The sequence below is a fragment of the Podarcis gaigeae genome (assembly GCF_964106915.1).
Source record: "Podarcis gaigeae genome assembly, chromosome: 7".
Classification (NCBI taxonomy): Eukaryota; Metazoa; Chordata; class Lepidosauria; order Squamata; family Lacertidae; genus Podarcis; species Podarcis gaigeae.
The window spans coordinates 84,613,176-84,638,741 of record NC_139683.1 but is presented as its reverse complement, the minus strand read 5'-3'; the positions used below and the strand labels follow the sequence as shown (position 1 = coordinate 84,638,741).

The following is a 25,566-nucleotide window of genomic DNA, read 5'->3' as shown; positions in this document are numbered from 1 at the left end:
GGCTTAGTCATGCTGGCCACATGACCTGGAAGCTGTGTGCAGACAAACGCCGGCTCCCTCGGCCAGTAAAGCGAGATGAGCACCGCAACCCCAGAGTCATCCACGACTGGACCTAACAGTCAAGTAATTTTTGATATAACTGTAAAAACTACTCCGAAAATTTATTATTCCAAAAATTAAACCTTCCTCTGGTTGTAAATGTTAAGATTATACCAGCAAGAATGAGTCTTTCTGGAAAAAAGAAAAAAAAAAGATTTAAATCAAGTCTTACTGACTAGTGATTTAAATCAAATCCACCCTGGGAGAAAGTCAACTTTAAGCCATGGTTTATGACCCGGGGAAGATCCCTAAAGTAACCATAGTTCAGATTAACCATGGTTTTGCATTTGACCAGAATATCAAACCATTATTAATTGAAAATATAAGCCAAAGCTTCCAATATCCTCAGCAGACAGAGGGAAGGAAGGATCTATACTAAATCATCAGCGCTGAGTCCAAAGCTGACCAGCATCCCATAAACTGCTAAGAATGAAACCCTGGTACTTTTAATGAGGCTGCCCCTTGTGAATTGTGTCAGGGGGCGGGGGAATAAGTCACTGCTACACTTGTACATTTTTTTTCATTGTCCTGTGTGTGTGGTTTTAAACAGGCCCTCAAATGAGAGCAGGTGTAATAGTTAGCATCTGCCCAGATCCCTACTTGGCTATGGAGCCTGCTAGGCTACTCATAAGTTTGAGATTTAAGAATAAAACAGAGAAGAAGCCATGTATGCCACCATGAGCCTATTGAGGGAAGGGCAGGATAAAAATGCATGAAATAAATAAAATATATTTACCAGTAATAAGGGACAAGCAGATTGCAGAAAAATACGGCTGCAGAGAATCAAGATTAATTTTATATCTTTGGACCTTCTCTTGGCATGTGTGTGTTTAGCTTCTGGGTGACCTCTGTTAATTCTTTTTTACCTGCTGAGGTGACACCTTGTTTTGATGCCTTCCTATTATAGGCCAACAAGCTTGAAGAAAAACAAAGGCAACAAGAATGGCAAAGACATCGGACGTTTGCTGAAGACCACTGCTTGTAAGTTGAGCTTTGCCTTCAGCCTGAAAAGTGATGCTTTTTGCTTCCTGTGCCCAGACAACTTGCCACCAATTCCTGATAACAAGCAAACAATATCCTTCAGTTCTTTTTCTTTTTTAAAAAATACATTTTTTATTATTTTTTACATATTAGTTATCATTCATACAACAGAACTTCACATCTTATACAATCTTTTTGGACTTCCATCAGCCCCTCTGATGGTCTTATTCTGCATTTCTTAAGTTCCTATCGCCTTTAATTATCTTAACTAACAGTCCCCCTCATTACCTTTTTTTTTTTTGCAATATTTCAAATAATCCATCTTACAAAACTTCTCGCAAACCTACAAGCGTAATATGGTCATCACAATTACTCTCCAAATAGTCTGTAAATTTATGCCAGTCTTCTGTGAATCTCTGGTCCCACAGATTTCAAATTATTCCTGTTAATTTATCTAATTATGCATAGTCCATCAGTTTCATCCTCCATTCTTCTTTTGTCGGTAATTCTTCTTGTTTCCAATTTTGTGCCAGTAATATTCTTGCTGCCGTCATTGCATATAGAAATAATTTACAGCCCTTTCTTTTTATATCATCTCCTACAATGCCAAGTAAAAATGTTTCTGGTTTCTTAATAAAAATATCCTTCAGTTCTGGCAGTGTCCTTTTGGATTCAGGCTCCTATGCTATAGCTGAACAGTCCCTTCCCCTTTTCCTTGTTGCATGACATTTCACTTGGCGCAGTGAGATGTGTGACCTACTGTTCTCCTTCAGGGTAGGCTAGCTTCTCTAAAGCATGGATCACCATATGGTTCCTGTTGACACAATGGCACCTGAGGTCTTGCCCAGTTCCTGTGAAGGCTCTGACCCCACATCTGCTCCCTGGTCCCTTGATGATGAGGTGGGGAAGATGGTTAGCTTTTTAATAGAGTGGAAGGGGGAAGTCGCAAGAGCGACATTCTTTCCTTCTTCCTCTTTCAGTTCTATGTGCTTTTCAAGGCTTAGATTAATTTTACAGGATCTGATTTCTCAGTATCCCCTGCTATAAATAAATAGTTGCAAACTAACACAAGGCATCAGAAAGGTAGCGATGTCCTCTTTCAGAATCTTGGAAGTGGATAAAAGGGTCCTTGAAGTTTATGATGGACAGAGTGCAGTACTGCATTTTTCTAGTAAGATAAGAAAGATAAGGTCATTGACAGGCCCTTGGGGTGGTTCGTCTACAGTCCCTGAACAGGTCGAGATGTGTTTTAGCTTATTATTTTCAAGGTTATTTCTTCTGACACTAAAACAGGTTCTAAATTTTTGAACTGTATCCAGCTTATGGAATAAATTACACATTTTAAAAATTACTGCACTCCCGAAACATTTTAAAAAAAAAATATTGGGAAGTATTCAGAAGAGAAGAGTTATAAAATATGAATATATAATCAGAGACTGCTACAACAGAATAACCATCCAGGACCTGTCTCTGAATATAAAATGCCATTCATTACTCAGAATTATCAAACTTATTACCAGCAAATAAAAGCTGATGATTGAAGAGCATTCTTTGTTAAGAACTCCATAAACAAAAATAAAAATCTGTCTAATTATAAACATGAATCAAACTTAATTTTAATAATATGACTGTCCCATTAGGGTAATAAAATCAAAGGGAACGTTTGAGAATTGTTCTAATATTAAAACAGATTCTCATCCCATTAGATGGAGCAGTTTTTTCATTCACTGTAAATTTCTATTTTAGCTACAGCAAATAAACAGTTCTCCATATTTGTAGGAATCAGACTAAGAACCAGGGGCAAATGATTTTCATGTCTGCTGGAGTTATTGAAAATTCCCTCTTTTTGCAAAGAGGTTTTGATGATTAAGCGATACAAGCCTGATAGATTCACAGGTGACCTCTTTTGAATATTCCAAATGGGCTCCCAAAGGGAGTTGGCAGTAAATTGCATCTTTAATTATGAAACCATGTTGCCAAAGGACTTTAATTTTTCAGTAACTCCGCTGTCCACAAAAATCATTTGCCTCCGGTTCTTGGCAATATCACAATAAATCTGGAAATGTTGGGGGTTGCATTTGTGTAATTTTAATAGGTGTAAAGTGTCCTCTATAGAACACCTTAAAATCTTGTTCCCTAAGAGCAGTGACTATACATAGAGTGCTTAACTTCCTCATTGGAAACAAGTTTCTGCATTTGTTAAAGTTAGTCCTTTCTCAGTCATTTTCCAATAGAAAAATTCAGGGGCTTGTGTGGGGTGGAGGATGCAGGCAGTTCCATTGCACAGCTCAAACTCCTTGCACTAGGGGAAGTGTCTAGTTGGATAGCAACTGAGGCTTAACCCTGTTGAACTCCAAACATTTTAGCTACCGTATTTTTCGCTCTATAAGACACACTTTTTCCCTCCTAAAAAGTAAGAGGAACTGTGTGTGCATCTTATGGAGCAAATGCAGGCTTCGTGCGGCTATCCCAGAACCCAGAACAGCAAGAGGGATTGCTGCACAGCGATCCCTCTTGCTGTTCTGGCTTCTGGGATTCAGAATTTTCTTCTTCTTGTTTTCCTCCTCCAAAAACTAGGTGCGTCTTATGGTCTGGTGCATCTTGCAGAGCGAAAAATACGGTACTTTGTCTGACCATTTATTGTCATTATTTAAAGCCTCCCCACTACAGTCAATAGTGTGAATCCACTGCAAATGGAAATATCAGCTTGTTTCCCCTGTATGGCAGAGGTCCTTTTCAGAAGTACTAGATGTGGTGTTCAAGCTATCTCTTGCAGTATGGCAGGAGGCAGAGGGTCCCATTAACTCCCCAGCTGCTGTGGATGTTTAATATTCTGCTGACCATCTGGTTTTAGTAGAACTTTGCCAAAATGTCACAAGGGTCTGTTGTCTTCAAATGTAGGATATGAACCTTGCCAATGGAGACCTTTTAAAATTGTCTATCCACGTAACTATTCCGTGTCGTAGAATCAATTACCTACAATTCAAAATAGGAATGCCTTAGGAGCAGGGCTTTTTTTTCAGCCGGAGCTCGCAGGAGCTCAGCTCCAGCGCCTCTCAGGCGGGTGCTGTTGCCATTCTAAGAGAACAAGGGAGGAGTTCGTAGTGACTTCTGGCACCTCTTTTTCGGGAGAAATAGCCTTTGGAGGAGGAATGGAGCCATTGCCGATCTCGCTGCTTTGTGGCTGTTGCTAAACGGCTGAAAACCCATTTCCTCCCCTGAAGCCCTCTCATTGTGTCAGCACTTTAAACCTTTCTAAGTAGGTCTGCTTGCTGCTATGCCCAGTTTTGTTTTTGCCACGATTATTTGGGCATGGGCAAGTATTGATGGCTGGGGACGCAGGTGGCGCTGTGGGTTAAAGCCTCAGCGCCTAGGACTTGCCGATCGAAAGGTCGGCGGTTCGAATCCCTGCGGCGGGGTGCGCTCCCGCTGCTCGGTCCCAGCGCCTGCCAACCTAGCAGTTCGAAAGCACCTCCGGGTGCAAGTAGATAAATAGGGACCGCTTACCAGCGGGAAGGTAAACGGCGTTTCCGTGTGCGGCTCTGGCTTGCCAGAGCAGCGATGTCACGCTGGCCACGTGACCCGGAAGTGTCTCCGGACAGCGCTGGCCCCCGGCCTCTTGAGTGAGATGGGCGCACAACCCCAGAGTCTGGCAAGACTGGCCCGTACGGGCAGGGGTACCTTTACCTTTACCTTTACCTTAAGTATTGATGGCTAACCAGCAGAAAACGAGGCTCCTGTAGGCAACCTCTTGAGCATCTTAATGAAGGCAGTTTGAATGCCTGTGAGGGCCCTTTCTAATTGTACCCATTAATCTGCCCATTCAAGCTGGCTGAAAATGTAGAAGCAGATTGCCCACACAGATGGGGAACCCAGGATGGCTTGCATGAGTCAAAACCCCTGCAATATACACTTCATGGCTGTAATTTCCTATGCGCAATGGGATTTATGTCAACTGTTTCAAAATAATAAATGAAATCTTGATGCCTGAAATTGCCTCCAGCAACACACTAATAGGTTGGTGTAAAAAGAAGGTAGGCAGGCAGAGAAGCCAAGTCTGCCAGCCAAGAAAGAGACATGAAATAACATTAAGGTATTGGCAATAAAAAAAGCTGATTGGAAAAGTTAATGAGAACTGAAATAAGATGATGCCATGAAATTTTCTATTGATCTTTTTCTGCCTCCTTGCTATCAAGGAAAATAAGGTTAGATTACCAGATACTTGCACCGTTTATCAAAATTCTATCTCTCTGTGTATTCATTCCACTCTTGAGGGGAGAGAGAAATGAGTGTTGGGCACTGATCAAGTTTAGTGACTTGATCTCCATCTTCAGGTTCTGTGAAGGGCCAGATGAATTATTTTGGGGGTTTAGAGAAAATCAAAATAATAAGTTTTTTTAAAAAGCATCCTGTTATGTACTGAAGTTCTCGCCCTGGGCCAGCAGGCGGATACTGTAGATAGTTTTCACTCAGATCCACATATGCAAATAAGGGATTGAAAGTGACGTTCAGTGATTGACTGTTGCGTTCTAGTGGAGCTCTATATAAGCAGGCTGGCTGAACCCTTCAGTTCAGTTCATTTCTGGCCTGTGAATAAACAAGAGCTGTTTGAAGAATCGCTGTGTCGTCTGATATGTTCACCCACAACTTAGCACATCCCTTATAAGAAATGAAAGCAGGACATTGTTCTGACAATGAGTCAACAATTCTGTCACCTCCCTAGGATATGATGAAAATGAGAGAGCAGAATCTCATTGGTAAACTGGAGACATCTCAGCCTAGATCTCTAAATGACTTCACTCAGCTGTTTCATGTAGATGTTCTTGCTGAGATTTGTTCTCTCCCCCCCCCCCCCCAAACTGGAGCTACCTGAGCATGGTCAGAAAAAGAAGCCCTCTGTGTTGCATTGCTTCCCAATTCATTTTCAGGAACTTGATAGCTAACAAGCAAATGTCAAATGTGGCTACATTTTAATATTTTAATGTTCTATTTTAATTTTGTTTTTAAGTTGTAATCATTCAACTTGTTTTTATTATTGCTTGTAAGCCGCTCTGAGCCCGGCCTTGGCTGGGGAGGGTGGGGTATAAATAAGAATGTATTATTATTATTATTATTATTATTATTATTATTATTATTATTATTTTCTCTTGTAACCATTGCAAGCCTTTAAGCCTTTGTGGGCAATGTTTTATGCATAGTCCCCCAGAATCTGTCTTCCAAATACTGCAGGAGTTTTCATTGCACCTCTTTTGCAGCATTTAGTTAATTTTGGGTGGTATTCAACTCAGTTATGTCTATAAATTTGAATCGGTTGACTAAATTGAATACCACCCCATATTTTTGTATTCATTTTAGTTATGGCCATCTTTCTCAAAATTGCCCTTGGAATATAATTCAAGGATGATATAAAAATTCATTTTTTATTTCTCTTGTGACTGAGCAACAGGAAAGCCATCCAATTTAGCCTTCCACAACTTTAACTAACTTTAGATGAGCAGGTTTGGATGAAATGCAAGACATTTGCAGCTGCACGTCCTATGTTTTCTGTGGTTGAGTGTGAGGAATATAATTCTGCTTCTGCTACATCCAAGATGGAAAAACACCTCGGATACATGGCTCCACATGTTTTAGTATGGCTCATGATAGTTCGCATTCAAACTGTCCTTGACCCATTTTAAGAGGTAATTCAAAATAGAACAGACTGTTTAGATGGATCACAGAAATGGGAAGGTGGGAGAACCTGTGAGAATTTTCAGGCTATTGGACAAAATGAACGGCCTTGTTTGGAGACAAGTGGAAACTACTGCCTGCTGAATGGCAGAGTGGAGAGAATGGAGAACAGGACTTTACTCAGTGTCCAATGGGTTCTTCTGGTTCAGCATGTAATCCAAATGCAGGTGTGTGGTTGTCTGGCTGTAAGCTCGAGAACAAAACTTGGTTCAGCTTATGGTTTGTCTAGAGCAGTGTTTCTCAACCTGTGGGTCCCCAGATGTTGTTGGACTACACCTCCCATCATTCCTAGCCAGCATGACCAGTAGTCAGGGATGATGGGAGTTGTAGTCCAACAACATCTGGGGACCCACAGGTTGAGAACTGCTGGTCTAGAGTGAGACAAACCATGAGGCTGGCTTCAAATGGCGTGCTAAGCCAAACTATGGTTTAGCTCAGTGTTTCCCAACCTTGGGCCTCCAGTTGTTTTTGAACTACAACTCCCATCATCCCTGACTAGCAAGACCAGTGGCAAGGGATGATGGGAATTGTAGTCCAAAAACAGCTGGAGGCACAAGGTTGGGAAACACTGGTTTAGCTCATAGCTGCTGCAGTAGCAGCAGCAGGACTGGGGAAGAGCACAGCTCCGGTGTGGTCATGTGAAACCATGGTTTGGCTTAGTGTTACATGCAGACCAGCTCAGCATGAGAGACGTTAGCTGGAGAAGAGAGATTTGGGTTGAGAAATCAGAGTGGTTTCTACATGGCAGGGATAGCAAGAACAAGGAACAGACTATATTGTAATTTTATGTTGTGAACTGCCCTGAGATTGATGGATGATGGGTGATATACAACTTTAATAAATAATAATAAAACACCTTGCTGACAGCTAAGTAAGCCGTTCTCTTTTGTAATCGGCTATTTTCTTTGGCATCTAACTTTCTGGACTCTTTAGTTCTGCTTGCTATTTCTTGGTCCTCTTGCAGATCTAGCTACAATCCAGGGTCTGATATAATGCATAATCCTAACACCCTGAAAGCTCTGACAGCCATATTTGTATCCATCTTACAGAAAAAACAGTGAATTGTTGCACAGATTGGATGTAAGCCCATTCAACAGAACACCTTGTCCAATGAACCACCATAACCTCCAGCCTACCGCCTGGGTAAATGCTTTGCGTGAATTTCTTTTGTTTAGCAAGTGTGGATCGTCCTTTCTGTTTTGAAAACCGTAAGGCCTGCAAATTACATAAACATGGTGTCAAGGTCTAAATTCTAGATAGTTATTAATGTATATCTTTTTTGCACATTATTTACTTTGCAACAGACCAGGAGCCAGTCATACAAGCAAATGCAAAGAGAAGAAGAAAACAGGAAACTCCAGCAGATGAAGGAAGAGCAGCGAAGAAAGGTGGAGAACAGCAGAAACCATAGAACAAGCTTTTTCCATTGCTTATTCTACAGCTGTTCCCTTGTTTTGCCCCACGGCATCTTAAAGATGAACAAATTTATGATGGCATAAGCTTTCATGGATTTTGTGGAGTCCACTTCATTAAATACAGGAAATAGTCTCCTGAATTGCAGGTGTAAACCAGGTTGGAGAGGTTTGCAAACAGTGAGGTAACAGGGATAACGTCGAAGGATCCTTGTGGAGCAAGCTTCAAACACTGTACAGTGGTACCTTGGGTTACATACGCTTCAGGTTACAACCTCCGCTAACCCAGAAATAGTGCTTCAGGCTAAGAACTTTGCTTCAGGATGAGAACAGAAATCGTGCTCCTGCAGCACGGCAGCAGCGGGAGGCCCCATTAGCTAAAGTAGTGCTTCAGGTTAAGAACAGTTTCAGGTTAGGTATGGACCTCCAGAATGAATTAAGTACTTAACCCGAGGTACCACTGTATAGAGGACATCTTGGGGATCTGTTTTCCAACTATGATGTTTTTAATTTGTTAATTAAATTTGTATACTGCCCATCCTCTGAAGATCGCAGAGTGGTTCACAACACAGAAATACAAAATGAGAACACAGAATACATAACAAAACAAAAACAAGCTAATAACGGCCGCCTCCCACAAACAAATTTATAAGGCTATAGAATGTTAGTTAGCCAAAGGCCTGGTTATAGAGGAATGTTTTTGCCCGGCACCTAAAGATATGTAATGAAGGTCCCAGGCAAGTCTACACTTTTAAAGGTATTATCTGCCAAGCTTTTTAAAAAAGAAAAAAGAAATGTGGTTAGTGTTGCACATATAACCAAGCCTAGTTAAAACCAAGGTCTAGTTTTGCTCCCGGGAGAAAACATCGATTTGCATACTTTTACCGCATTTTTGAAATCCAGAGGTGATTACTTCTTGTATTGAAGGGCAAGTGCCGAGTTCAATACCATAGAATTACAACTGTTTCCCCTAAAGTTTTTACTGTGCCTGAAGCATTGGAGGAGCCCTCCTTCCATGGAGACCCTTGCCAATGCTTCTGTGACGGTTGAGAACACTAATTTGCGTACCAGTGATAACTTAACAATAGTGGAACCGGTTGTGTTGGTGTGGTTTGGCAGGGCCTTTGATAGTGAAGTATAATGCTAGTTTATTATCACAGGATAATTGCCTATTGCGTTCTGCATGACTGTTAAACGCTAACTCACAGTTTTTTGCTTTTTATTGTCAGGCTGAATTGTTGGAACTTAAGAAAAGGGAAGAGGAGAGAATAAGAATGAAAGCACATCAGAATGAGCAGAGGAGGTAAAATTAGTGGAAGGAAGCCTGTGACTTGTCGTGTGAAACATTTTTTAGGTTTGAATTCAGATGCCAGTTTTTATGTATGCTTCATGTAAAATGACAATTGGTTATAGTTCTGTAGAGCACAGGAGTGCTTTGTGGACCAAAGAGCAGGGTATAAATGTTGTTGTTTTAAAATCTTCTGAATAAGCTGCATTAATCTTTTTCCCATACCAAAGCTTCCAAGCCTTTTGCCGTGTCTCATGTGAAGTGCATAGGAAATCTGGTGGAATGCATTGCCCAAAAATGTCTGTCACTTTTATTCTAAACAAATATAATGGGTCCCTCTGTTGTAAACAAAAATTGCCCTTTTCCCTTATGGGGTATCCAAGAGCCCATATAGAGTCCTTACATAGGTTCCCTATCGGTAGGAGAAAATAACAGAGGCCAACCAGAAAATATTGAGAAGCAAAGCAGCTAGTAAGCTTGATCTTTATTGATCTGTTGCAACAGGGTGCTCCCCTCACACGCAGGGAAGGAGGAGGACCCAGAAAAATGGCATGCAAGGCCTTATAAAGACTTTTGAAATTCTGATCTTGTAGATCAAGACCACCCCCAGAAACATCTACATACATCACAGAAAAAGGCGGTCTAAACAGAAATTTAAATGTTGTTTTTCTCTTGTCCTTGTTTATCTCCTGTCTGGCAGGTTACTTGATTGGATTGCCTGGGGAGCCTGGCCATTCTTTTGTAGTGATAAATACTTAGTTCCTGGGCCAGGTCACAGGCTCACACCCCATTCAAACACCCTTAAGACAGGATTTGTGAAGGAAAAGACAATGGGGAGGCTTTTCCATTTTGACCATGCAGAGAAAACATTTGATCAGTTTAGGAATCAAAATGGTTCCAGGTTGGTCTTCCTGTGCTGATCTATGTATGTGCGGTTATGAACATTACCATATATCTAAGACCATAAAATTCCTATCACACCTCCGAAGGAGACTTAAGTGTTTAATCTTTTGGTTTTCATTTAAGTTAAGAGAATTCATGCAACTAACTTAAGTAGTGCTTCATATTACGGTGTACCACTGGATTTTTAAAAATCAGGTTCTGCATTGATTATAAAATAAAGCAAGGTTGGGTAATCAGTGAGTATCAAAAGCCCTATTGTAAAAAGTTGCCATTCTAGCCTTGGAAAATGAGGAAGCTAGGGTTTTTAATCGAATATTGTCTTCAGGCTCAAAAGTTACCTGCACAATTGGCTGTTGTCATGAAAAGCAAAGCAAATTTCTATACTGAATTCAATTTCATAATCTCTGCCTTTTGCAAGATTCTGTTAATGTTCATTTCCTCATTTCTATTTCTAAGGGTGAATAATGACTTTCTGGACAGACTACAAAACAATAGTCAGCCAGGTGGCATGTACCAATTTGGATGTCTTGGGAATAGGCCTTTTATTGCTGACAGCTGGGTAAGTAACAAATCTCATATTTCAAAATCCTGAAGAAGAAAAACAGTGAGGTGTTTTAAAAAAGTCACGCTACCTGAATAGCCTGTGTTAGTAATGTTCACTGTCTGGTGTGGGCATGGAGCCAGGCTGATGAATATAAATTCAACAATCGCTTTCGAGGAGAAAGGAATCGGGACTTAAAACAAGCTTATCTAAACACAAAATGACAGCTGCCCACTTCTGCAAAGTTTAGATTGCCTTGAATGTTCTGTTTTATCACTCCTTCTGTATACCACAACAGAAAGGGATCTTGAGAAAATGTGTTTATCTGCGGAGGCAGAAATAATAGCTCATATATAAGCATGGCAAGCAATACAGTCTGTTCAACCTCTAAATATAAAATGTTTAGAAGTTGTTTAAGGGAGGAGCATTTGGTGCTCTACTATCGCAGCTTCTGCTGTTTTCACCTGCTCTGAGTAGTACAGGCTGTTTTGGGGGGGGGGGCAGAAGAAGTAAAATGCAGGTGTCCAATTCTCTGAGGACTGAGAAATATGGGAAAGGGGGCACTGATCCCCCTAATACAGTGGTGCCTCGCAAGACGAAAAGAATCCGTTCCGCGAGTCTCTTCGTCTTGCGGTTTTTTCGTCTTGCGAAGCAACCCTATTAGCGGCTTAGCGCTATTAGCGGCTTAGCGGCTATTAGTGGCTTAGCAGCTTAGAAAAAGGGGGGGGAGCGAAAAAAATCGCAAGACTCGCAAGACGAAAACGTCTTGCGAAGCAAGCCCATAGAGAAATTCGTCTTGCGAAGCGCCTCGAAAAACGGAAAACCCTTTCGTCTAGCGGGTTTTTCGTCTTGCGAGGCATTCGTCTTGCTGGGCACCACTGTAGTTGTGACCTTGATGGGCCCTGTCCGCACGCTGGCATTTGCCTCGGCGTACCTACTGCTGACACCAGGCCTTCACACAGCTCCAAATAAAGTGTTTTGTCTTTATTCCAAACATGCCATGCTGCATCCCCGTCGATCTTAGAGGTACATTTGCTCAGGAGCATGTCTTTCCACCTCACAGCCTTACCTTTGAGCCCCAAAGAAGATTATCTTCATGACTGAAGTGGCTCCTGTTTTTCCTGTAGCATTCTTGAAATGGCTTGTGAAGAAATCATTCATTTCTGAGCCAATACAGTCATACCTCGGGTTACAGACACTTCAGGTTGTGTTTTTTCGGGTTACAGACCACCGAAACCCGGAAGTACTGGAACGGGTGACTTCTGGGTTTCAGCGGTTGCGCATGCACAGAAGTGCTGAATCGCAACCTGCGCGTGTGCAGACGTGCAGCTGCGGGTTGCAAACGCTGCGGGTTGCGAATGTGCATCCCGCACGAATCACGTTTACAACCCCAGCAACCACTGTATTTTGTTTTAAAGGACGGTATAAAGCAGGGGTCAGCAACCTTTTTCTGCCGTGGGCCGGTCCACCGACCCTCAGACCATGTGGTGGGTTGGACTATATTTTGGGGAAAAAATGAAGGAATTCCTGTGCCCCACAAATAACCCAGAGATGCATTTTAAACAAAAGCACACATTCTGCTCATGTAAAAACACCAGGCAGGCCCGACAAATAACCCAGAGATACATTTTAAACAAAAGCACACATTCTGCTCATGTAAAAACACCAGGCAGGTCTCACAAATAACCCAGAGATGCATTTTAAACAAAAGCACACATTCTGCTCATGTAAAAACACCAGGCAGGCCCGACAAATAACCCAGAGATACATTTTAAATAAAAGGACACATTCTACTCATGTAAAAGCACGCTGATTCCCGGACCGTCTGTGGGCCGGATTGAGAAGGTGATTGGGCCGCATCTAGTCCACGGGCCTTAGGTTGCCTACCCCTGGTATAAAGGAATGCACACACTTGAATGCTGAGGGTTAACTGACTGCAAACTTTCTGCCGAGAGATTGGAGGAATCAGCAGGCAGGCTACAGGTTTAACTGACCTTACAGCATTGTCAGCAATGGGATTGACTTTGCTGTCCCTGTGGATTGAAAGCTGTTGAGTTGTTGTTTCTGTATCACTGCTGCAGGAAGTAAAGAACAAGTACAAACACCAGATATTGGAGAATTTTAGATAAAAGGGTTTTTTGCAGCATTTTTGTTGTTGTTTAGTCGTGTCCGCCTCTTCGCGACCCCCTGGACCAGAGCACTCCTGTCTTCCACTGCCTCTCGCAGTTTGGTCAAACTCATGCTGGTAGCTCCGAGAACACTGTCCAACCATCTCGTCCTCTGTCGTCCCCTTCTCCTTGTGCCCTCCATCTTTCCCAACATCAGGGTCTTTTCCAGGGAGTCTTCTCTTCTCTCTTTTTTTAAAAAATAATTTTTATTAATTTTCAATACATCACACTCATACACATTTTATCTGATTTTAACAAAATTCAAATTTTGGTCTTCCTTCGGCTTCTCTGGTAATCATCCATTTTTACCATTCAATACACATTTCTTTCATTATATTGCCATTTATCTTCCCTCATTTTTTTCTATTTCCTTTAAACAATACCTCTTAGAGTTTTACAGTGCTTCTTGAAACCCCACTAGCGTTGTTTGTACCTCACATATATTTTTCAGATATTCTACAAATTTCCCCCAATCTTCAATGAACTTTTGGTTTCGAGTATATCTTATTTTCCCGGTCAGTTTATCAAGCTCCGAATAGTCCGTTAGTTTCATTCTCCATTCTTGGATTGTCGGTATTTCCTCTTGTTTCCATTTTTGGGCCATTAAAGTTCTTGCTGCTGTAACTGCGTACTGGAAGAGTTTACAGTTTTTTCTTCTTATTTCTTTTCCTGTGATCCCTAAAAGAAAAGCTTCTGGTTTCTTAACAAAGGTGTATCTTAACATCTTTTTCAATTCATTATATATTGCCTCCCAGAAGCTCTTTACCTTTTTACACTCCCACCACATGTGGTAGAAAGAACCCTCTTTTTCTTTACATTTCCAGCACTTATTACATGTTTTATACATTTTTGCCAATTTTGCCGGTGTGATATACCATCTGTAAAACATTTTCATTACATTTTCCTTCAACCCCCCCACACAGTAAATTTTAAATTTTCTTTCCAAAGTTTTTCCCAATCTTCAAATTGAATATTATATCCAAAATCTTTGGCCCACTGTATCATTACTGATTTCACCTCTTCATCTTTCGTATACCATTCTAACAATATCTTATACATTTTTGACAGAGTTTTATATTCATTATATATTATCTCAGTTTGGAACTTTGAACCTTTTTCTGCAAATCCACTTTCCTTAATATCCTTTTTGAACATTTCGTTTACTTGAAAAGTCTTCTCTTCTCAGGAGGGGGCCAAAGTATTGGAGTCTCAGCTTCAGGATCTGTCCTTCCAGGGAGCCCTCAGGGCTGATTTCCTTAAGAATGGAGAGGTTTGATCTTCTTGCAGTCCATGGGACTCTCAAGAGTACTGGAGCTTTTGCAGCATATTAGGAGACAATTAAAAAATACACTCATGACCTAAGAAAATCACAGAACCCTGAGACAAGTGAACACAATCCTAGTATTTGGGTGGTAAAAATTAGTGTTTGGGGAGATCATCGGATCAGAAAGGCAGCGGAATGTCTGGAGGTTGTCTAAGCAGAACCAGGATGGGCGAGAAAAGTCACCAAGCAGCAGCAACTTTGTCTGATTTTATTCTTCTTTACGAAGTCTGCTTTGCTGCGTCAGCTTGTTCCACTCCCGGTTCTTTCTCCAGCCTCTTCCCCTCTTCTCCTCCGGCTGCCTGGCCGTCCTGCGGCAGGACTTGCTTTTAGAGGCAGGCACCAAATTGCTCAGAGAACTCTCACAAAAGATGGAATCTCCCTCCTTGGAGGTTTTTAAGCAGAGTTTGGGCATGTTGAATTTGATAGCACTGTAGTCACTGCTCCAACTTGGTTGAACAATATCTTCCATTTCTTGCCAGGTCCTGAGTGCCGCTTAATCTTAAATCCAGGGTTTCTGGCCCTTTGCTTGGTTTCACGGCCTATTGTTCTGTTGTTGTTGTTTAGTCATTTAGTCGTGTCCGACTCTTCATGACCCCATGGACCAGAGCACGCCAGGCACTCCTGTCTTCCACTGCCTCCTGCAGTTTGGTCAAACTCATGCTGGTAGCTTCGAGAACACTGTCCAACCATCTCGTCCTCTGTCATCCCCTTCTCCTTGTGCCCTCCATCTTTCCCAACATCAGGGTCTTTTCCAGGGAGTCTTCTCTTCTCATGAGGTGGCCAAAGTATTGGAGCCTCAACTTCAGGATCTGTCCTTCCAGTGAGCACTCAGGGCTGATTTCCTTCAGAATGGACAGGTTTGATCATCTTGCAGTCCATGGGACTCTCAAGAGTCTCCTCCAGCACCATGATTCAAAAGCATCAATTCTTTGGCAATCAGCCTTTATGGTCCAGCTCTTACTTCCATACATCACTACTGGGGAAACCATAGCTTTCACTATATGGACCTTTGTTGGCAAGGTGATGTCTCTGCTTTTTAAGATGCTGTCTATTGTTCTAGGGCACCTTTATTTAGGATATCTAGAAATTTTGCCTCTTAGTTGTTGCTGGAACATGCGAAGCTAAGTGAAGACACTGCAACACTTCTCCTTTGTGTGACTCCTTCATTTCACCATCCATTTAAAGATCACTCTGGGGATTTTAGTAGAGGGGGATGAGGGTACAACCACTGTACTGAATTACTCTTGGATCTCAGTATTGCCACCCAGAGTAATTCTGTGGCAGTGTTTTCCGCTTCTGGGATTTCTAACTTGTTAGACTCCATGTCATCTTTGTTGCACACCCTTCCCTGGCTCTCCTGTGCAGTTTGCATCCAGAGATAACCGTGATCCATTGGTTCTCCCCATTCCACTAGCTTTCGGTCATGCCTTCCAGATCTCTGCACTCCTTTAAAGCCATACACCCCAATTCACCTGCGCTGGTTCAGGGGCATCCAGTATTAGCGCACATGCATTTTACTCTGTAGCACTTTGACCTCTTCCGTATTGTTTCCTTCCTTTCCCCCTACCCCCCACCTTTTGTAACTAGTTGTTGTGCCACAGCATAAGAATATACTAATATGTAATCATTTTTTATAACAGCCTGAACATTTCCAGTAAAAATTGATCTACAGAACCAAAACTACAGAGGGTAAGTGGGGGTTTTTTCCTCCTCTCAAAATGGAACTAGTTTTGTATTAAAACATTTCGTTGGCTGCCTGAATTTCCTATATATGTGTGTGTGTGTGTGTGTGTGTGTGTTGACGTGGGTGGCACTGTGGGTTAAACCACAGAGCCTAGGACTTGCCGATCAGAAGGTCGGCGGTTCGAATCCCCGTGACGGGGTGAGCTCCCGTTGCTCAGTCCCTGCTCCTACCAACATAGCAGTTCAAAAGCACGTCAAAGTGCAAGTAGATAAATAGGTACCACTCCGGTGGGAAGGTAAACGGCGTTTCCGTGCACTGCTCTGGTTCGCCAGAAGCGGCTTAGTCATGCTGGCCACATGACCCGGAAGCTGTACGCCGGCTCCCTCGGCCAATAAAGTGAGATGAGCGTCGCAACCCCAGAGTCGGCCACGACTGGACCTAATGGTTAGGGGTCTCATATATAAAAGTTAGGCAGCTTGCCTCCAGGTATGTGAATGAGAGGTGTTCTTACAGGTATATGGCTTTGCTGTATTTGCTTGCAGGCCTACACTTGTTGCCAACAATACTGCCCTGTATGCAGGGACTCATACAGCTTACCCACACTTACGGTTGTCCCATGATTTATTCTATTTGTCCCGTAAACTCAGTGTTTGCTGCTGAATTGGAAAAGGCCTCAATCCGCAGAAAACCCATGTTGGAGACGCAGTGGCGCTGCCCCTCTCTGATGCTGCGGTCCTCACCCAGCAGCGAAATACAGGCTCCAGTGGGTGAATGTCCCGTCTATCTCCCGGGCAGCAACCGGGGACCCTGGATCAAGGGGAATAATAGTCCTGCTCTGTTCTGCCTTGTTCAGACCACACCTAGAACCCCGTGTTCTGTACTGGGCACCACAATTTAAGGAGGATATTGACAAGCGGGAAGGTGTGCAGAGGTGGGCAACCAAGATGACCAAGGGTCTGGAAACGGAGACTTGATGAGGGATGGTTGAGGGAACTGGGTATGCTTAGCCTAGAGACGAGGAGACTGAGACGAGATAGGATAGCCATCTTCAAATATCTAAAAGGGCTGCCACATGGAGGATGGAGCAAGCTTGATTTCTCCTGCTCCAGAGGGTTGGAGTTGAACCAATGGCTTAAAGTTACAAGACAGGAGATTCCGACTAATTATCGATAAGAACTTTCTGACAGCAAGAGCTGTTCAGCAGTAGAACGCTCTCTCTTGGGAAGTTGTGGGCTCTTCTTCCTTAGAAGTTTTTAAGCAAAAGTTGGCTGGGCATCTCTCTATGCTTTAGTCAGGATTTTATTTAAATCACTAATCACTAGGGCTTGCCGATCGACAGGTCGGCGGTTCGAATCCCCGCGGCGGGGTGCGATCCCACTGCTCGGTCCCAGCGCCTGTCAACCTAGCAGTTCGAAAGCACCCCCGGGTGCAAGTAGATAAATAGGGACCGCTTACTGGCGGGAAGGTAAACGGCGTTTCCGTGTGCGGCGCTGGCTCGCCAGATGCAGCTTGTCACGCTGGCCACGTGACCCAGACGTGTCTCCGGACAGCGCTGGCCCCCGGCCTCTTGAGTGAGATGGGCGCACCAACCCCAGAGTCTGTCAAGACTGGCCCGTACGGGCAGGGGTACCTTTACCTTTACCTTTACATTTTGAATTATATGTTTCTTCTGCTGTCCTTTGACTAGGAAGGGTATTATATACTTCTCCCATCTCAAACATGGAAAGCTTCAAGCTCCCCCCCCCTTCAGCTCAATAGCTTTAGGTTTTTTTTTCTGAACACGGTAGCACTAATTCCAACTTCATCTTACAGGATTCCAGGCATATTATCTTGGAGAAATTATCTTGGAAAAAGCTTCAGGGATCTATTTTTCCTGTCTGCACATCTCTCATCACTTTTTTTTTTAGCCTTGCTGCTTTGACCTGCTGTCTTTCCTCTCCAGCTTATGAGTATTTCAAGCTATTGATTATGGTGCTGCTATTAAATCTCAAAGAAATTGTTTCTCTCACAGCTTGTCTTGCTTGTTGTGGCAGTTTTTCATCTCTCAGAAGTTTTATGTCCATTTACTCTTGACTAGCACACCATCTGAGCTGCAAAAACCTGGCAGTTCCGACATGTGTGTACATGCTCATTTTTAATGTTACAGAGAGAAAAAGTAATTTTTATACTGTGTGTTGTAACTGGTTTTAATTTGAAACTCCTCTAATGTGCAAAAACATAATAAAATATTACATAAATAAATTAACAGTGCCATGGCCATTTGTACCACCTGATACCTTTTTGATGTTTTGTGTCTTGTTGGGGAAAACCTTAGAAGAAGAAATCCAAAAATGTTTATTTAGCAGTCCCATGGGGAAAACTAGGGACACGGGTGGTGCTGTGGGATAAACCACAGAGCCTAGGACTTGCCGATCAGAAGGTCGGCAGTTCGAATCCCCACGATGGGGTGAGTTCCCGTTGCTCGGTCCCTGCTCCTGCCAACCTAGCAGTTTGAAAGCACGTCAAAGTGGAAGTAGATAAATAGGTACCACTCCGGCAGGAAGGTAAACGGCGTTTCCGTGTGCTGCTCTGGTTTTGCCAGAAGCGGCTTAGACATGCTGGCCACATGACTCGAAAGCTGTACGCTGGCTCCGTCGGTCAATAAAGAGAGATGAGCGCCACAAGCCCAGAGTCGGCCATGACTGGACCTAATGGTCAGGGGTCCCTTTATGGGAAAAACAATACTGGACAAATGTTGTGAGGAAAGCTTAAATAGCTGATAGAAATATTGTTAGGCTAAGCTAAGAAATAAGTAAAGGTAAAGGTACCCCTGCCCATACGGGCCAGTCTTGACAGACTCTGGGGTTGTGCGCCCATCTCACTTAAGAGGCCAGGGGCCAGCGCTGTCCGGAGACACTTCCGGGTCACGTGGCCAGCGTGACATCGCTGCTCTGGCGAGCCAGCGCAGCACACGGAAATAGCTAAGAAATAGAGAACTATAAATACAGGGGAGAAGAATTTAGATGTTGTAATAGCTAAGATACCTCAAGCTGAGGTATAAAAACATAATAAAATCGCCAAAAATTACACTGCAAACATGGGTTGCCAGACGTCCAGATTTTTCTGGACATTTCAGCCAGCGATTTCCTCCCAGACACAGCTTCCGACGGCCAATTGCCAACTATGTCCGGTGTTACCGTATTTTTCGCTCTATAAGACGCACCAGACCACAAGATGCACCTAGTTTTTGGAGGAGGAAAACAAGGAAAAAAATATTCTGAATCCCAGAAGCCAGAACAGCAAGAGGGATGGCTGCGCAGTGAAAGCAGCAATCCCTCTTGCTGTTCTGGCTTCTGGGATAGCTGCGTAGCCTGCATTCGCTCCATAAGACGCAAACACATTTCCCCTTACTTTTTGGGAGGGAAAAAGTGAGTCTTCTAGAGCAAAAAATACAGTAAGTTGTGGGTGAACATATCAGACGACACAGCGATTCTTCAAACAGCTCTTGTTTATTCAGAGGCCAGAACAGAACTGAACTGAAGGGTTCAATCAGCCTGCTTATATAGAGCTCCAGTACAACGTTACTGTAGCAACTTTCTAAAACTATCCAATCACTGAACGTCACTTTCGATCCTTCGTTTGCATAACTATCTACAGTATCCCCCTGCTGGCCCAGGGTGAGAACTTCAGTACATAACATCCGGGAAAATCCAGATTTATGGCAACCCTCAGCAAATGTGTTTCTTCCGGCAAAGAAAAGTACGGGGGTTGGGAATGAGATTCCAGAAGAGAAGCAGCTTTTCTAGAATGCCACTGAACTGTTTGATGTTCAGTAGGTAACGGAATAAAATTCCACAAGTACAAATTGCAAGTGATTAAAAAAAAATATCTAAAAGTCTCCTTCAGCTTCACCTTTTAAAAATGTGGAACTGTGATTCATTTCCTTTTTAAATGCCTTGTCTGGTAAAATGCATTGGTATTCCCTCCCTTCTCTGTCTTGTACAAGAGCCAAGCAGTAGGGAGAGCTGGAATTGGAAATGCTTCCCCCTTTAACTTAACCTGCCGCATCATTAAAAATGGCCCTTAGGTTCTCATTAGGTGCAGTCAGGATTCAAAGCAAATTTCTTATAAGCTCTGGATACCTTTGGCACCCTCTAGTGCCATTGAGGCAATTGTACACCTGTCGTTTTAAATGTGTGTCTGAGAAGCTGGTCTGGGTTGAAGGCTCAAAACTGGAAGCTTGCGGACAGAGAGATGGTGCTGATTTTGAAATGAAATGCAATTTTGCTTTGGTATTTAAAGGCTTCATATTACCATTCATGTGATGAGCAGTCCCTCCTGCATGGAAACTTACCAGTGCAGAATTCTAGTCTTCCAAGGCAAGTAATAAATGTTCTTGTTAAATTTTATCAGTACAGTCATACCTCAAGTTGAATGTGCTTTGGGTTGAGCGCGTTCGAGTTGTGCTCTGCGGCAACCCGTAAGTAACGGAGCGCGTTACTTCCAGGTTTCGCCGCTTGCGCATGCACAGATGCTCAAAATGATGTCACGTGCATGCGCGGAAGAGGCCGTCGTGTCTTGCGTTCTGTTCGGGATGCAAACGGGGCTCCGGAACAGATCCTGTTCACATTCCAAGGTACCACAGTAGTACTTCACTCATAGAAACAATGCGTTCTCTTTAACAGAATCATAGCTTTGTAGGATGTTTATACCAGATCAGGTCTACATCAGGCAGTAGAGGTCCAGCTTCCGGCATGCTTGGAGGAGACTGGATATCTGGATGCATTTGAGCCTGTCTTCCAGCCTGGTCATGGCACTGAAACTGCCTTGGTCTTCCTGGTTAATGACATCAGTCAAAGAGAGATTGGGAGAGTTCAGCCCTGCTTTCGGTACTGTTGACCACGGCATCCTTCTGGGGTATCTCGTGGAGGTGGGGTTGTGGGCATTGTACTTCAGTGGTTCTGCTCCTCATGTATGGTAGCTCCCCTGTGCTGTCCTTCAGGGTCTCATCTTGTCCCCTCTGCTATTTTAACACCTATGTGAAGCCACTGGGAGCTCTCACCAGGAGTTTGGGAGTGAAGTGTCACCAGTCTGCAGATGACACCCAGCTCTATCTCTGTGTCATGTGAATCAGGAGAGGTGACTGAGGTGCTAGACAAGTGATTGGCTTCCCAAACGTTGTAGGCCCGTCATCACAATCCAGGTCACTTCAAGCTAAGCTTAGCTAAACTGCCTGGGAATGGTAAAAGTAGTAGCTGAACACTGTCCAGGGACCCAAAATTGAAGAACATGGAACTGTAGACCTGAACTGGTCTAATAATTATTGCCTCTCTCCAGGGGCGTCTTGCCCATAGAGGCAAGTGGCGTGGGGTGCCAGGGCACCAAATTCTGGAGGGTGCCAGGGAAGAGGCAAAGGCTGGGTGTGGCACCTCCCAGCATCAGCTTGCTGCCCTCGCCCACCTCGCTGAAGCAGTGCAGCGCCACGCCCGGAGCCTCTGCCTCTTCCCCGCTGGAGGAGCCACCCTCCAGCCGCTGCCCGCCTCCTCCAGCCCCGCAAAGCTGCAGGCAGCACCGTAAAAAGGTCAACAACTCTGGGAAATTGGGGGGAGGGATCTTTGCACCACGGCGCCGGATATACTTAAGACGGCCCTGCCTCTCTCCAAAGAACTCTGGGAATTGTAGTTCTGTGTGTAAGGGGGTCTAGGGATCTTCAACAGAGACTTATCACCACCCTCCCAAAATGCCATTCCCTTGAATCTTTGGAAGAAGTCATGATGGTGGACGCATGTCTAACTTAATCCCCCCCCCCAAATGTTATTGAATCTTTTCATCAGACAATACAATAGAAAAGCTAATCTAAATAAATCAATAAGAGTGAAGAAAACACTTCACTCTTAAAGGTCGTTCTTAACCCCTGTCTCACCCAGCAGGGGGGTGGACCACCCCAGCTCTCACCTGAGAACTTCCCTTTCTGCTTCCAGCCTCCCATCCCGGGAGATCTTCCGTTCCCTGCCTCTCACACAGGGTCCTTTACCAGACAACCCTCATCTTCATGTATGTACAAGAAGAAAAAGAAGCAGGAACATAAAAATAATGAAAAGGAGAGAGAGGGAGAGAGAGAGAGAGAGAGAGAGAGAGAAATGGCTTGGGATTCTGCAACTATCAGTTATTTATATATAAAGATTATTCAAAGTACGGGCAATGACTGATTAACGCGTGCCCGGAAGACGCATGATCATGCGCACACAGTGCCGAACCCAGAAGTGACTGAAAATGTCACGAAAAAAGTCATGAAAAGGGCAGAACAGGGTGGGCTGCGCTAATACATGCTCTGGTGACACGTGGGCCAGGAACGGAACTCCTGCACAAAATGGTCATTGACTGTATTCAGAGAATACAGAGTATACAGATGGTATCCAGTTGTTTCCTTCTGCTAGGTGATATTTTCCCAGTCTTCGGACCCAGACATCTCAAGTTCATTCATCTTCCCTTCCACACAAAGTGTATAGGAGGAGTTCTCCAATTGTTATTATGGGTAAATGAAAACCATAGTGTTCCTCCAGTACAGCATAATAATGACTTTACATCCAACGTTGAGAAACAATGATGCCTTCGTCTTTCTTCATACAGAAGTCTCTGTTGTGGTTATATATTAAAACAGCAACCCATAGCTATTTGCTTCTTGTATATTCATTGATTCACTCCCAGTTCAATATCTTCTAATCCCATTTCCTGTTGCCAGTGATTTTCCATCTTAAATTGGAAAAAGGATTCCTTTCCATTTCTGCTTCTTCCATTCTTTTTCCAGGAGTGCCCTCGATTTGAAGAGCTGTCCAGTTCAAGCCTAGTTTAGAGGTAAACAAACAGAGAGGGGCATTCAAGCTGCCCATTCACAGTGACTAAGAGGCACAAAGCACAGAGTCAAAGACTTCCCACTATGGTTGAGATGCATTTCTATTTAAATGATAGTATTTTTTTTTAAGTATACCTATAGCATATGCAAAGTTCAGACAAAATTGTACCCTCTTCTTTCTCAATGCACATGAGGCCATCCTGTGTGAAAATTAGCAGTACAAAACTATAAGTTTTCCATGTAGAGATGACCTCAGGTATTGCCTTTTTGCAAGTTCCACAAAATGCCTTTTAATTCAGGCCTTTTATAGCAGCATCCCACTTCAGTTATGCATCACTTGACCTTGCATGCAAAGACAGGGAGTAACAGGTCAAGTCTCCTGCAAGGAGAGTTGAATACTGATTTGTCTAACCCACTTTTGCTTTGCTATGCTGATGACACAACCTTGATGGCAGAAAGTGAGGAGGAATTAAAGAACCTTTTAATGAGGGTGGAAGAGGAGAGCACAAATTATGGTCTGAAGCTCAACATAAAAAAACTAAGATCATGGTCACTGGGCCCATCACCTCCTGGCAAATAGAAGGGGAAGAAATGGAGACAGTGAGAGCTTTTACTTTCTTGGGCTCCATGATCACTGCAGATGGTGACAGCAGTCACGAAATTAAAAGACGCCTGCTTCTTGGGAGAAAAGCAATGACAAACCTAGACAGCATCTTAAAAAGTAGAGACATCACCTTGCCAACAAAGGTCCGTATAGTTAAAGCTATGGTTTCCCCAGTAGTGATGTATGGAAGTAAGAGCTGGACCATAAAGAAGGCTGATTGCCAAAGAATTGATGCTTTTGAATTATGGTGCAGGATGAGACTCGAGAGTCCCATGGACTGCAAGAAGATCTAACCTATCCATTCTGAAGGAAATCAGCCCTCAGTGCTCACTGGAAGGACAGATCCTGAAGCTGAAGCTCTAATATTTTGGCCACCTCATGAGAAGAGAAGACTCCCTGGAAAAGCCCCTGATGTTGGGAAAGATGGAGGGCACAAGGAGAAGGGGACGACAGAGGACAAGATGGTTGGACAGTGTTCTCAAAGTTACCAGCATGAGTTTGACCAAACTGCGGGAGGCAGTGGAAGACAGGAGTGCCTGGCGTGCTCTGGTCCATGGGATCACGAAGAGTCAGACACGACTAAACGACTCAACAACAACGACAAATTACTCTGTCTGTAGCATATCAGCACACAGAACAGAGAAACATACAGGGAGCCAACAGTAACACCTACGATGTCAATAACATATCCCATAATTGTTGATAAGGTTTCTATAAATGCAGTTCATAATCCTGGGAGAAAGATTGTGCCCTTATGCAGTACCTCTATATCCCAGGTGGTGAAATTTGTGTTTCATCGTCCCCCCACAATGTTACTGGTCTCCAACTCCCATCCCCCTGGCCACTGGTTTTGCAGGGACTGATGGGATTTGGAGACCAACGATACCTGAAAGCCACAGATCTCACAGCCCCGTTCTGGAGGAAGAGAGTAACTCACAGGCAAACTGGACGAGGCACTGCAGTCATTTCATATGATGGTTTCTGGAGGTGGCATTATCCAATATATAAAACTTCACAAATTACTTTGAGCTGTTAATAGAATTCTGATTTTCCACTAAAGTCAAAGAGATTTACATTTTATACCTTTCCTAATCCCAGGCTTTCAGGTCAAGGCTTTGTGTAGCTATATAAAGTAGCACAGCACATGGATTATTGGGTAGTGACCCCCCCCCCCCGAGTTTGAATTCTCTAATTCAGAAATCAGAGCAGCCTCTTCTGAGCTTTTTAAAAAGCATTCGATTCAAACAGACATGACCCAATATCTCTGTTGACCTGTTGACTGGTTTGTGCTAATTTCCCTTTCCATAAATGATTGGAGCCAGTTTCCTTCTAGAAACACCTGGTCACATTTGAGTCTGCCTCATTTTTAAGATTGATTGTTCTTTAAGAAGGTACCGGTACTTAGCTGTACCCGTGCAACCTAAATATTCCATGTGCAATGCTTCGAGAGCCCATTGCAGAACCCAAATAAAGGAGAAGAATACCCTTGTATAAATCAATTGGGTCTCCTATTTGTCATTAAAAGTTGCATAATGATTATTTTGCTTTTATGTTTGTTTTAATAGCCACTTGAATGTGGAAGGAGGCAGAATATAATAAGGTATATAAATAGCTGTGAGTATGCCAATCCAATATTGGGCATTCTGGAGGAACACAGGGTGGGGAAAGAGGACTTCTACTAATGTAGCTGCCAGGGACTTGGTCCTAAAGGTAGGATTGGAATCACTGTGATACAGTGTCGCTAATTCCCATTTCCTGGAGCCAGTCCAGGAGGATATCATACTCAATGGTATCAAATGCTGACAAGAGATCGAGAATAAACTTGCACTTCCCCTGTCCAGGACTCAGCTATACGGTTGCAAATGAAACATTTCAAATGTGTTGTAAAGTGCAATACACAAATGTGACACTAGAAGGCGAGAGTGAGCTATGCCAAATTCAACGTATTTTTCAAAACATTTTTTAGAAAGCATTTTCACTGTGTGTGTGTGTAGATTCCC

General features: G+C 43.3%; 1 protein-coding gene and 1 long non-coding RNA gene across 7 annotated transcripts in view; both read left to right on the top strand.

Moving 5' to 3' along the window:
• The window catches only part of EPSTI1 (epithelial stromal interaction 1), a 39,928-nt gene extending 21,557 nt beyond the window's left edge, over positions 1-18,371 (top strand). For 3 of the 6 annotated variants that reach the window (XM_083748487.1, XM_083748491.1, XM_083748489.1), the window contains exons 6-12: positions 1,007-1,080; positions 7,860-7,953; positions 8,115-8,198; positions 9,452-9,525; positions 10,870-10,972; positions 16,087-16,135; positions 17,943-18,371. In XM_083748487.1, the coding sequence (XP_083604613.1) occupies positions 1,007-1,080; positions 7,860-7,953; positions 8,115-8,198; positions 9,452-9,525; positions 10,870-10,972; positions 16,087-16,104 (447 nt within the window). In that variant the 3' untranslated portion in view covers positions 16,105-16,135; positions 17,943-18,371. Of the gene's footprint in view, positions 1-1,006; positions 1,081-7,859; positions 7,954-8,114; positions 8,199-9,451; positions 9,526-10,869; positions 10,973-16,086; positions 16,146-17,942 lie in introns of all 6 variants that reach the window. The other 3 variants (XM_083748490.1, XM_083748492.1, XM_083748488.1) reach the window with 2 other exon arrangements.
• Positions 18,372-19,477: 1,106 nt separating this feature from the next.
• Positions 19,478-25,566, top strand: part of LOC310848919 — a 222,257-nt gene continuing 216,168 nt past the window's right edge. Inside the window, exon 1 of the long non-coding RNA XR_014566691.1 lies at positions 19,478-19,574. This is a non-coding gene — a long non-coding RNA (uncharacterized lncRNA). The remainder of the gene's footprint in view (positions 19,575-25,566) is intronic.